This window comes from Chinchilla lanigera, unplaced genomic scaffold (genome assembly GCF_000276665.1).
Source record: "Chinchilla lanigera isolate Chin_1 unplaced genomic scaffold, ChiLan1.0 scaffold00026, whole genome shotgun sequence".
Lineage (NCBI taxonomy): Eukaryota > Metazoa > Chordata > Mammalia > Rodentia > Chinchillidae > Chinchilla > Chinchilla lanigera.
In genome coordinates this window covers 20,558,563-20,569,432 of record NW_004955427.1, presented here as the reverse complement: position 1 = coordinate 20,569,432, position 10,870 = coordinate 20,558,563, and the positions used below count along the sequence as shown (strand labels likewise).

Below are 10,870 nucleotides of genomic sequence, written 5' to 3'. Positions count from 1 at the left end.
TAAGTAATACAACCATTGTTAATTTCCTAACTTTGTCTGTAACTCTGTTTTGTTTGTATTGTTTTTATGCTATTTTGTAAACAGATGTCTGTTTGTTAATATGTTTTCCTTCTTTAATATTTTAAATAAAAACATAGATATAAATTGCAACAAAAATACAATTTGTGTATGCAAATACAAAAAATTTTGACATACAGTAAGTGTGCATGTAGAACTCCAATTAGCCATGATGAGAAAAAATCTACAGCAATGCATATCACAGTCAAGTTCCCAGAAATTCAACACAAGCATAGAAAATTAAAAGGTGTTAAAGAAAAGAAACAAATCACCTATTAAGGAAAGTCTGTCAGAATCAAGCTCACTTCTCAACCCTCAGGTCAAGGAGAGCTTGGAGTGAAGTAGTACAAGCCCTAACAGAAATAAACCTCCAACCCTGACTGATGTACTCTGCAAAAGTACCTTTCAAAATTAATGAAGATATAATACAGTTCCATGAAAAAGAACACATGAAGAAATTTATGAACTCTACACCAGCACTTCAAAATATTCTGAAGGACATTTTAGAGACAACAAGGACCACAACTCCACGAACCCCAACAGAATGAATCCACCACATAAGGCAAACAAAAGGGGAGCAGGAGAGAGGCAATAACGTGACAAAGATAAGTTAATACATATCAGTTCTACCCATCAATGTTAATAGTCTCAATTCACCAATCAAAAGACACAGATTGGAAAAGTAGATCAAGAAGCAAGATGCAACAGTGTACTGCGTCCAATAAACACATTTAATTCAAAAAGAAATTGATATACTAAAAGTCAACGGATAGAAAACAATACTCCATGTCACAGGAACTCAGAAAAAAGCAGGGGTAGGTATTCTATTTGCAGACAAAGTGGATTTCAAGTTAAAACTGATTAAGAGAGACAAAGAAGGTCATTATATCTGTGCAAAGGGTAAAATCCAAGAGCAAGAGATAACAATTTTAAATACATATGCAACAAATACCAATGTACCCAACTATATAAAACAAATATTAATGGACATGAAAAATAAAAAAAAAGCACTAATACAATTGTATTGGGCATTTGGGTTGTATCCAAGATTTAGCTATTACAAATTGTGCTGCTGTAAACATGGGTGCACATATATTGCTATCATATGATGTTTTTAATTCTTCTGGAAAAATTCCTAGAAAGGGGAATAACTGGGTCAAATGGGACCTCTAATCCTAGTTTTTTGGGGAGTCTCCACACTGATTTCCACAGTGGTTGTAGCAGACTACATTCCCACCAACAGTGGAGAAGTGTTTCTTTTTCCCCACAGCCCTGCCAGCATTTGTTTTATTAAAATTATTCAAATAATGTAAAAGAATATAGAAAGAAATTAATTAATTAAAAAGAAAAACAATATTATGATATAACCAATAGAAAATAAGTAAGAAAACAGTAAGCCTACATACAATATTGTCAGTAATTGCACTTAACATTAATTAACATTAATGAACTAAACATTCTAACACTAAGACTGGATTAAAAGAAAGGAACAACTGGGATGAGGGAAAGGAGAAAAAAGGAAGGAAGGGAATATATATATCTGGGATAACTGTACTGCTGATGTCTAATGGCTTATTGAAAGGAACAATTATGCTTAATTTTTTGACCAATATTGCATGCTTATATCTGAACAATTATGCTTAATTTTTTGACCAATATTGCATGCTTATATCTGTTAATCTGAACAACTAATTTGAAGACAACAATATGCTATATAACAACCATTGACGAATTCCTACCATCTCATTTAGCAAAACTCGGTATCATTTCTAATGGTTTTTTTGTATTTATTTTTCGTTCTCTGTAATAGTTTGATGAATCTTGCATTCTTATATCTGGTAATCTGAGCAACTTTGTTGAAGATAACAATATGTAATATAACAACCACTGCTAATTCCTATCATTTTCTTCTAAAACCCTGTATCATTTTTATTGTTTTTGCTTTGTTTTGATTTTGTCCATGTTGTTGGTATTTTGCTACTAGTCTTTTCTTCTTTAGTATTATTCTCTTTTAAATAAAAAAGATACAGTCAACTATATGCTCCATATAAGAAACCTAATAGATATCCAGTAACAAAACCTCAAAATACATCAAGCAAAGATGGGCAGAATAAAGTTAGAAATAGGCAAATCTATAAAAATTCTAGGAAATTTTAAGACATGTAAGATTGATTAAATAATTAATCTTAACTGTTCCTTTCAATAAAGCTATAGAAATCAATAGTGCAACTATATTAGTTATCCTGTATATACATAATTTCCCCCCATTTTTTTGTCTTTTCCCTCATCCCAGTTGCTCCCTACTTTTGAGCAGTTTCCTCTCTACTTAAAGTTTCTTAATTGCAACCTCTTTTTGAAGAATTTCTAATGAAGTATCTAAGGGTACAGGAATCTGAGTAAAACAGATATGTGATATGGTAGGAAATGCTCAGAAACTGTAAAGCAGAATACGTCATTAACTGTTAGGTTTCGATCTCTCTGAGCTTACAAATAACCAATGGTATGAGGCAAATATGGAATTCAGATAATCACTAACATTATTTGAAATAGTTTGGTCATTTGAATCACAGATATTGTTGATACACCTGAATTTTTGATCTCCTCAGTGTACATATCTAATTTAAATCCTTTCTTTGGATTAAAATGCTCTTTTCAATATAGAAGATGAAAAGATAAAACCTATGTTACAACTACAGTCATCATAATTTATTAGAATAAAATGCTAATACAAATAGGTGGATGAATCTAGAAAACAAGACAGTACGAATAGTATTTCTTTTGAAAGCATACATCTTACCATGTGGAATTGTGGTCTGAAAAGGGCGAGTTGGGCTTTTCAGGTTCCATAAAGTCAAGCTACCATCAGAATGGCTGCACATGAACTGTTTGCCCTCATGATGCCAATCAATTGAATGAATAGCCTAATAAAATAACAATTAAAAACAAGTTGAAGAGAGAACGAAAGTAGATACATAATTCTTTAGTCCAAAAGAAAAATATCTTAAAATTATTACATGAGTAACATGAAACGTTTTTCTGAACTATCTTAGGCTTCAACCTTCTACAGACTTATATAAGCCTATCAAACTCATCTCCTAAGATAAAGAAAAATAATTTTTCTAATATCATTCATTTACAAGGTGTTCACTGAAATTGTATGTACTTCCTGTATCCTATGATGCTTGTTCAAAAACTTATTTACATAGAAATGAAAACACAATTATTGAAGATAATTTCTTGCAAGCTACAAACCTATTTCTACTTAAAGCAGCCAATTTTGAAAATTTATTTAAGTAATAGCTACCATCTATATGTGCCAGACTTGAAATATATGTTCACTTACCCCTATACATATGTATCATTTCCTCCAGTTTATATACAGTGAAATAAACCTAGAGAAGTCAAAATATTTGCTAAAGTCACAAGTCTCAAAGCCATGTATTGTATTGCCTCTTCATATGCTAATTAAATTGATCCAAAGCAAAAAAAGTTTGCAAGTTTATCAATGTTCAGTAGTTTCAAACTCAGTAAGACTCAAAAGTAATTGTGTTTAATATATTCCCAGTGTTAGCATGGTATGTTACTTAAAGTATATCTTCAAGAAATATTTGTTAATGAATGAGTGTAAATGTTACACATAAACATATTTAAACATGGTATTCTTTATAAGTGAATAAATTAACAAAACTTGGGTAATGTGCTAAGTACAACGAAAGAAATTCTAGTAGACAAAGAAGTAGAACAGATAAAGAAGTTCTACAAAGAAGTAGAACATCTTTTCCTAAATGGAAATTCAATACTGGGAAGATTGATATAGATGAATACTTACCATATTTATTATTTGGAACTCTTAACAAATACACACATATATACATACATGCATGCATATTTGTGTATGAGTGTTTATATGTGTGTGTGAAAAGTTCTAAGCAATGTTACTAGAGTTACAGATAATTAATCATTAAACATACTGTAAATAATGTAAGATATAATCTGTGCCTCAAAGATAAATAAGATTTGATTTAATAGAAAAAGCAACATGAAATTTTACTAGACTTGTGATTTTTCTTTTTTTTTTTTGGTTTTTCTCCGGTACCAGGAACCAAACTCACAACCTTGTGCTTGCCAGGCAGGCGCTTTTGCCGCTGAGCTAAATCCCCAGCTCCTAGACTTGTGATTTTTCTTACCCTGACCTTCAGTACTATGCAGAGAAAACAATTTTTGCCAGTCTCCAGCAGAGGCAGTTAGAAGGAAAATACTCTTCACTGTCTTACCTTCTGCTCATTTATTTTGCCCTTCTGTATGTGGTTCATAGGAAATGTCATTTCTTTTTCCCTGCCTCTATGTTAACTTGGTAACCTCAATCAATGCAAAGTTCTCTTATACTGCTTTGTCACCAAAAGTAGAGGCAGAAAAAGCATTTCCAACTCTAAAGATTCATCCCATCCCACTGAATTTCTATTCACTGGAGAGGACAGGTATGAAAATTATAAATACTATGAGAAAACGAAATAAGTATTAAAATAAATGAATTATAATGTGGTATTAAGGAGTGAGCATGTAGAATCAGCTTGTTGTTTGCTGAAGATAACAATATGTAATGTAACAGCCATTGTTAATTCCTATCATTTTGTTCTAAAACCCTGTATCATTTTTTATTGTTTTTTGTTTGTTTTGCTTTTGTCTATGTTATTTGTTTTTTTCTATTGTTCTTTTTTATTATTCTCTTTAAAATAAAAATTTAAAAAAGAGATCAGGATGTCAAATAGTACATATCAAGGGAGCTAGTATTTGAATTCACTTGATAGATATTTTATTTCATTATATCTTTTTCTTTAAAGAAGTTCTTAATAGATTTACTGAAAACAAAACATTATACATTAATTTTAAAACCTTCAATTAAGTTAATAAAAAGTTTTACACTAGGTAACAGAGTTTGAAAGGTTAAAACACTAGTTGTACTTAGCCAATTCATTGGCTGTGCCTGTTCTTGAAAATGGAAAAGACACAAGAAAACAAAAAAGGAAACCCAGATATCTAGGTAAGATATGAAAAAGGAAACATAGCAGTTCCTCAAAGAACTAAAAGGCTTTCCCTATGTCAAACTATGAAAGATTTCTCTGTGACACATTATATTTAAGAAAGATTCACATAATGAAAGAAAAATTTAACAGCTGAAGTGAAAGTAACCTTTCATAGCTAGTTATTTCTGAAAATAATATTGGACTTCAAAAACAAAAATCTCAGTCCATCAGTAAGTATTCACTAAAGGGCTAACTAGAGAGTCCATTACTTTATAGTGTCCAGGGAATTAATAAAATTTTGACTAAAGAAGAGGCAAAGAGGGAGCTCATGATGAGGAATTAATAGAAGCAAAGGTTTGGAGGTAAAAAAATAAATGGTATGTTTAGGAGATAGTTGAGTACTAGATCTGAAATGTGGGGAGTGTGTAAAAGGAGGAGGTAAATTAAACTAAAGGAAAAAGAACCAGGACTTAAATCTCCCATCAATGAATATGAACTCTGTTGACAACTGGGAGCCTTTCAAAGATTCTGAGATAGAGATTACATAATCTGCGCTTTAAAATAATATTCTTATTAGCAAAGGATACATTGAACAGGTAAGATGTCACAGGAAAGACAATTAGTTAAAAGGCCCTTATAGTCATCTAGGCAACATTAGACAGATTCAAAAAGACTGAAAAACTGATTGCATATAGTATATGAAGAAGGACATATTATTCTTAAGTTTCTAAAGTAATTGATCGAAAACTAAAAACTGAAAGAGAACAGAGAAGATGGTTCAGGTCTAAAAAAAAATAAATTCAGTACTAAGGTGACATTTATCCAAATTTATAGAATAGATTGTTAGACATTTATACTGAGATCTCTCAGGAAATAAAAATGCTAGAGATGTACAGATGTTAAATTTGTAAGCATAAAGGTAACATTTGAAATTATGGCAGAGGATACAAATATAAATGCAAATTGGAGGAGAGAAGAAAAAAGAATGGAGGCATAATAACCTGAAGAGTATATGTAATTTTTATTTACTTGTTTTTGAAATAGTCTCACAAGAGTTTCCAAGCTGGACTCCTTCTCCTAAACTCAAACAATCCTCCCACCCCAGCCTCTTGGGCAGCTGGAGATATAGGCATACATCACTGAATTCAGCTTGAGGATCTACAATATAAAGGAAAGCTAAAAAGAAATTCAGTGATAGAGAAGAAAGGCATGATAAATGAAACAGAAAGAGAAGCAAAGACGCAATTTTAAGAGGCTGAGCGAAAACTACAGGTTTAATGAGGAATTTAAAGACCAAGGAGAGGGTCACTGTAGGTAATATTGAGGAGAGCACTGACTTATTATGAGAAGCCATTTTAGATAATAATTACAGATGATTTCTAGATAGGTGAGGCAAAGTACTGAAGAAACTTTAAAAGTTTTTACAACAAAATGAAGATTCTGGCTATCAAATATTAAAACAACAGGACATAAAATTATTCATTAAAGTAGTCAAATAGATTATAGACTTATATGCATATAAGTAAATATTTTTAAAATGATTCCTAGGTATAAATTGGGTGAATTGTTGTACTCTACTGACTAACATAGGCTGTTATTAACCCTTATTTTAAAATTTCACTATAAAATTACTTTTAATCATTAAATAAGATCAGAAAACTTATATACTTTTTAAGCCATAGGAAAACTTGGTAATTCAGCATTTTTCTGCAGATTTTGTTTTGGCCTTGTTTAATTCCACTTCGATAAATATTCAGGTGGTATTTGGACTTTCGTTTAGTTTCTACTTCTGAGAAAGGGAGCAGTAACCACACTTATCTTTATTTTTGTGTATTTAACAAAAATAAAATGCTAGCTTAGCTTCAAAGTACCTTCTTTCCTCAGGATTCCAGATGCCCTAAAAATTCATATGAAGAATATACTTATGACCAAATTACCCACATGTTATATATCATTTACTTCTGGGTGTTTCACTATGTACTATCTTACATATGACATAAAATCTTAATATGAGCTCATCACTAATAATTCAATTGTGGAGTTTATGAACTCCCTATATTTTTAAGCACCTAAACTTCAAAACTTTAGCTGATATAAAGGGATAGGAAAAAACATGCAAAGTATTCCAGGGCAAAAACAGGTTCATCTGGGGACAATTTTTTTCCAGTGATAAAATGAGGAAGTGAGACAAAAGAAAGAGTATGAGTATGTATGTGTATATGTGTATGCAAGGGATCTTTTTCCATTTATTTTAGAGGTGTCTTAAATTATTTAGCATCACCCTCACATGAGACTGGGTGTTACTCATCACTCAACCATTCTCTACCTCCATGATTTTTCAAGTTTCATATAGATAATCACTTTTATTTCCACAACTACAGGAAATATTTCCCCTTTTCATCATTTTCCTTTGCTTCACTGTCTTCACAGTAACTTCTGAAAAGGGAAATTATTAATTGCCTGGAATAAGTCTCTGAACTGTAAGTGTAAACCAGGAGACTATTTCTTAAAAAATGGGAGTTTGCTGCTCCTCCTAAGTGAAAACCTAATCAGGTCTTACTTATTGATAATAAAACTTCAAGATCTTACAGTTACTTATTGGGTATTCCTATTTATAAAATCTTGCTTTAATCTGAGAAGCTAAGTATTACAAAATATGGCATTTCAACCTGACTCAACCTTTTTGCCATAGAAAATAAATTTTCCAAGGAAAGTGTAAATAGAGTTTCTTAAGACTTTAAGGACAATAAACCCAGACATAAGGAAGGAACTTAGAGGAAAGAAAAGGACTTGAGACAGAATTAGGGATATAGGATACTGCAGAAATGACAGGACTCAAAGTAGATAAAATGCAAAAACAAAACAAAAATTGGCAGTCAAGGCAGAATTCTCACTCAGGAAAATATTCCAAAGATGAAACTTACATGAACAACAAATGAGAAAAAGAGTGACTGGGTCAGAACCAAGTACTAGTTTCCCAATGACAAATATACTGGTAAAGTACAAACCGTACAAGAGAAAAATGACACAAAGTGATAAAACTCTTTTCAATCATTTTAGAAGTCACTTACCTCATCATAATAAACTCTCAGTTCTGCTCTCTTAGATTTCAAGTCCCAGAATACTACAGTACCATTTTCATAACCTATAAGCAGCTGAAAAATATTAAAACAATCATTTTCTTACTTTTTATATTGGTTTAACAAGGCTCAAATAAAAAATAATAAAGAAAAGTCATGCCACATAACACAACTTTATTTATACCAGTTTTTCTAAAATTTTAATATAAGCTTCCTACATTAACATGTTTTCATCACAAAGAAATTGAGGAGACATATATGCCATATGAAAACATCACATGGTACCCTATAAATATTTATAAATCTATGGACAATTAAAATGGCAAATAAATTTATTTCAATATAAACACTAATGAATTTTGCCTCATTCTGAGGAAGAATTAGGGAAGCACATAAATATATATGACACAATATAAAAATAAATGTGGAAACTGGAGGAAAAGAATAATGGGATAATAATAATAAATGTTTTTTCCTATCCCTTTATATCAGTAAAGTTTTGAATAATAAATAAAGGGATATTTAACCAATTATCAATACACTAACAGTTTTATGCACTTGAAATATGTGATTAAAGATATGACTTCAAACTTCTTTATATCAAATCCTCTTTTCTCATTGAATTAAGTATTTTAAACTGACAGTTGATAAACCCTCTAAGTTCATAAAATTCTTAAAGAAATTCACATCATTAACATTGATTTATATTTGTTGCTAAGTTGATAATTAAGATAATTTTAAAATACTATACAAGAACTTGAGAAGAGATAAAATTTTAATATTAGGTTACTAAAACAAAATATCACTATTTTTGATACTATAACATACTTAGTTATTAAATGACAGAAAATTTTAAAATTAATTTGACAAAAATTGATCTTCTTTATATAGTAATTTACAATAATTTTCTGCCCCCACACACGAGCTTGGGAGCCAAGGGGAGCTCCTGATAACCTCAAGGGCCTTGGGTGTTCCTCTGCCCCTACCCCATACCCTCAAGGGAGCTATGCTGAAACACAGACAGCTCCAGGGGCCTCAGTGACTGTGCACTTACCCTCCCCCCACTGGTGTGGGAAGCAGGCGGGGTGGTGGCAGTGTATGGAGACTCGGTGACCATGACCCACCCATACTACACCCCAGTGGAAATAGGGCTGTAACCCAGACAGCTTTGGGAAACCCTGAGTGGGTACCAAGCTAAGCCACAGACAGCTGTGGGAACACTGGGAATCACACCCTGCCCTCACCCTGCCCACTCTGCCACACACCATCCATGGATTCACATTGAGCACTGGGGACCTTTGGGTCCTTGCCCCCCTACTACGACATCATCCAGGGACTGAGGTTGAGCTCCAGGGAACCTTGACATCTCTGAAAATGACAAAATGAAGAAGCAAAATACAATCTCAGACCTCTACTCCACAGAGAACAAGTCCAGGAGATATAGACACAGATGAGCTTGAAGGTCATACACCTGAAATTTCTGAAATGACAGCAGCTGAAGTAAAGACACAATTCCATTAGGCCATAGAAGACATCAGATCAGAAATAATATCTGAGGTAAAAACAAGAAATCACAATAATAATGAAAGAATTGCTTAGCATATCTAAAAAAGAAATAAAAAAAAATAGAGGAGCAGAGTAAATTGTTGGAAACCTTGAATGAACAGTATAGGGAAGAACTGGAATGCATGATACAGATTCAAATAGATATGCAGGAAATTAAAAATTCCATAGAAAGCTGGCAAAACCACTCAAACGAGGCTGAAGATAGACTTTCAGACCTTGAACATAGCGTTCCTATGAATGACCGTGAAAAGAAGGATCTCTTAAAAATAACAAAAACCAAGAAATAACAATTCAACAGCTGCAAGATGAAGCAAAGAAAAACAATGTAAGATTAATAGGTATAAATGAAACAGCAGGTGTCAGCACAAATGACATAAAAAGACTATTTGTGGAAGTAATAGCAGATAATTTCCCAAGCATGGAAAAAAAACTGGAGATTCAGGTAAGTGAGGCATATAGAACTCCAATTAGCCATAAACACCCAGACATATAGTAATCAAGATCCCAGAAATTCAACAAAAGTATAGAATATTAAAAGCTGTTAGAGAAAAGAAACAGATCATCTATAAAAGAAAGCCCATCAGAAGCATGGCAGATTTCTCAACAGAAACCATCAAGGCAAGAAGAGCTTGGAATGAAGTATTTCAGGTACTGAAAGAAAACAACTTCCAACCCAGATTGATGCACCCTGCAAAACTATACTTCAAATTTAATGGAAAAATAAAATGTTTTCACAATAAAGATCAACTAAAGAACTTCATGAGCGCCAAACCAACCTTACAAAGAGTACTGAAAGATATTCTAGAAAGAGTTAAAAAAAGACCACAACTTTAAGAACAACAACAGAAAGGAAACATCAAGCAGAGCAAGCAATTAAATAGAGGGAAATGAGAGGAACCAACAGCAGGAAAACAACATGACAAAGATAAGCCAATACATATCAGTTATAACTGTCAACATAATGGACTCAATTCATCAACCAAAAGTAGACTGGCAGATTGGATCAAGAAACAGAATCCAACAATATGCTGCATACAAGAAACACATTTAACTCAAAAGGAAATTCATAGATGGAAAGTCAAAGGATGGAAAACAATACTCCATGTGACAGGTACCCAGAAAAAAGCAGGGATAGCTATTCTG

At 32.3% G+C, this 10,870-nt stretch overlaps 1 protein-coding gene across 9 annotated transcripts in view; it reads right to left on the bottom strand.

Moving 5' to 3' along the window:
• Window positions 1-10,870, bottom strand: part of Stxbp5l (syntaxin binding protein 5-like) — a 369,984-nt gene that overhangs the window by 190,611 nt on the left and 168,503 nt on the right. For all 9 annotated transcript variants that reach the window (XM_005386478.1, XM_005386477.1, XM_005386476.2 and 6 more), the window contains exons 8-9: window positions 8,153-8,236; window positions 2,855-2,978 (exon numbers count right to left, since the gene is read on the bottom strand). In XM_005386478.1, the coding sequence (XP_005386535.1) occupies window positions 2,855-2,978; window positions 8,153-8,236 (208 nt within the window). The remainder of the gene's footprint in view (window positions 1-2,854; window positions 2,979-8,152; window positions 8,237-10,870) is intronic.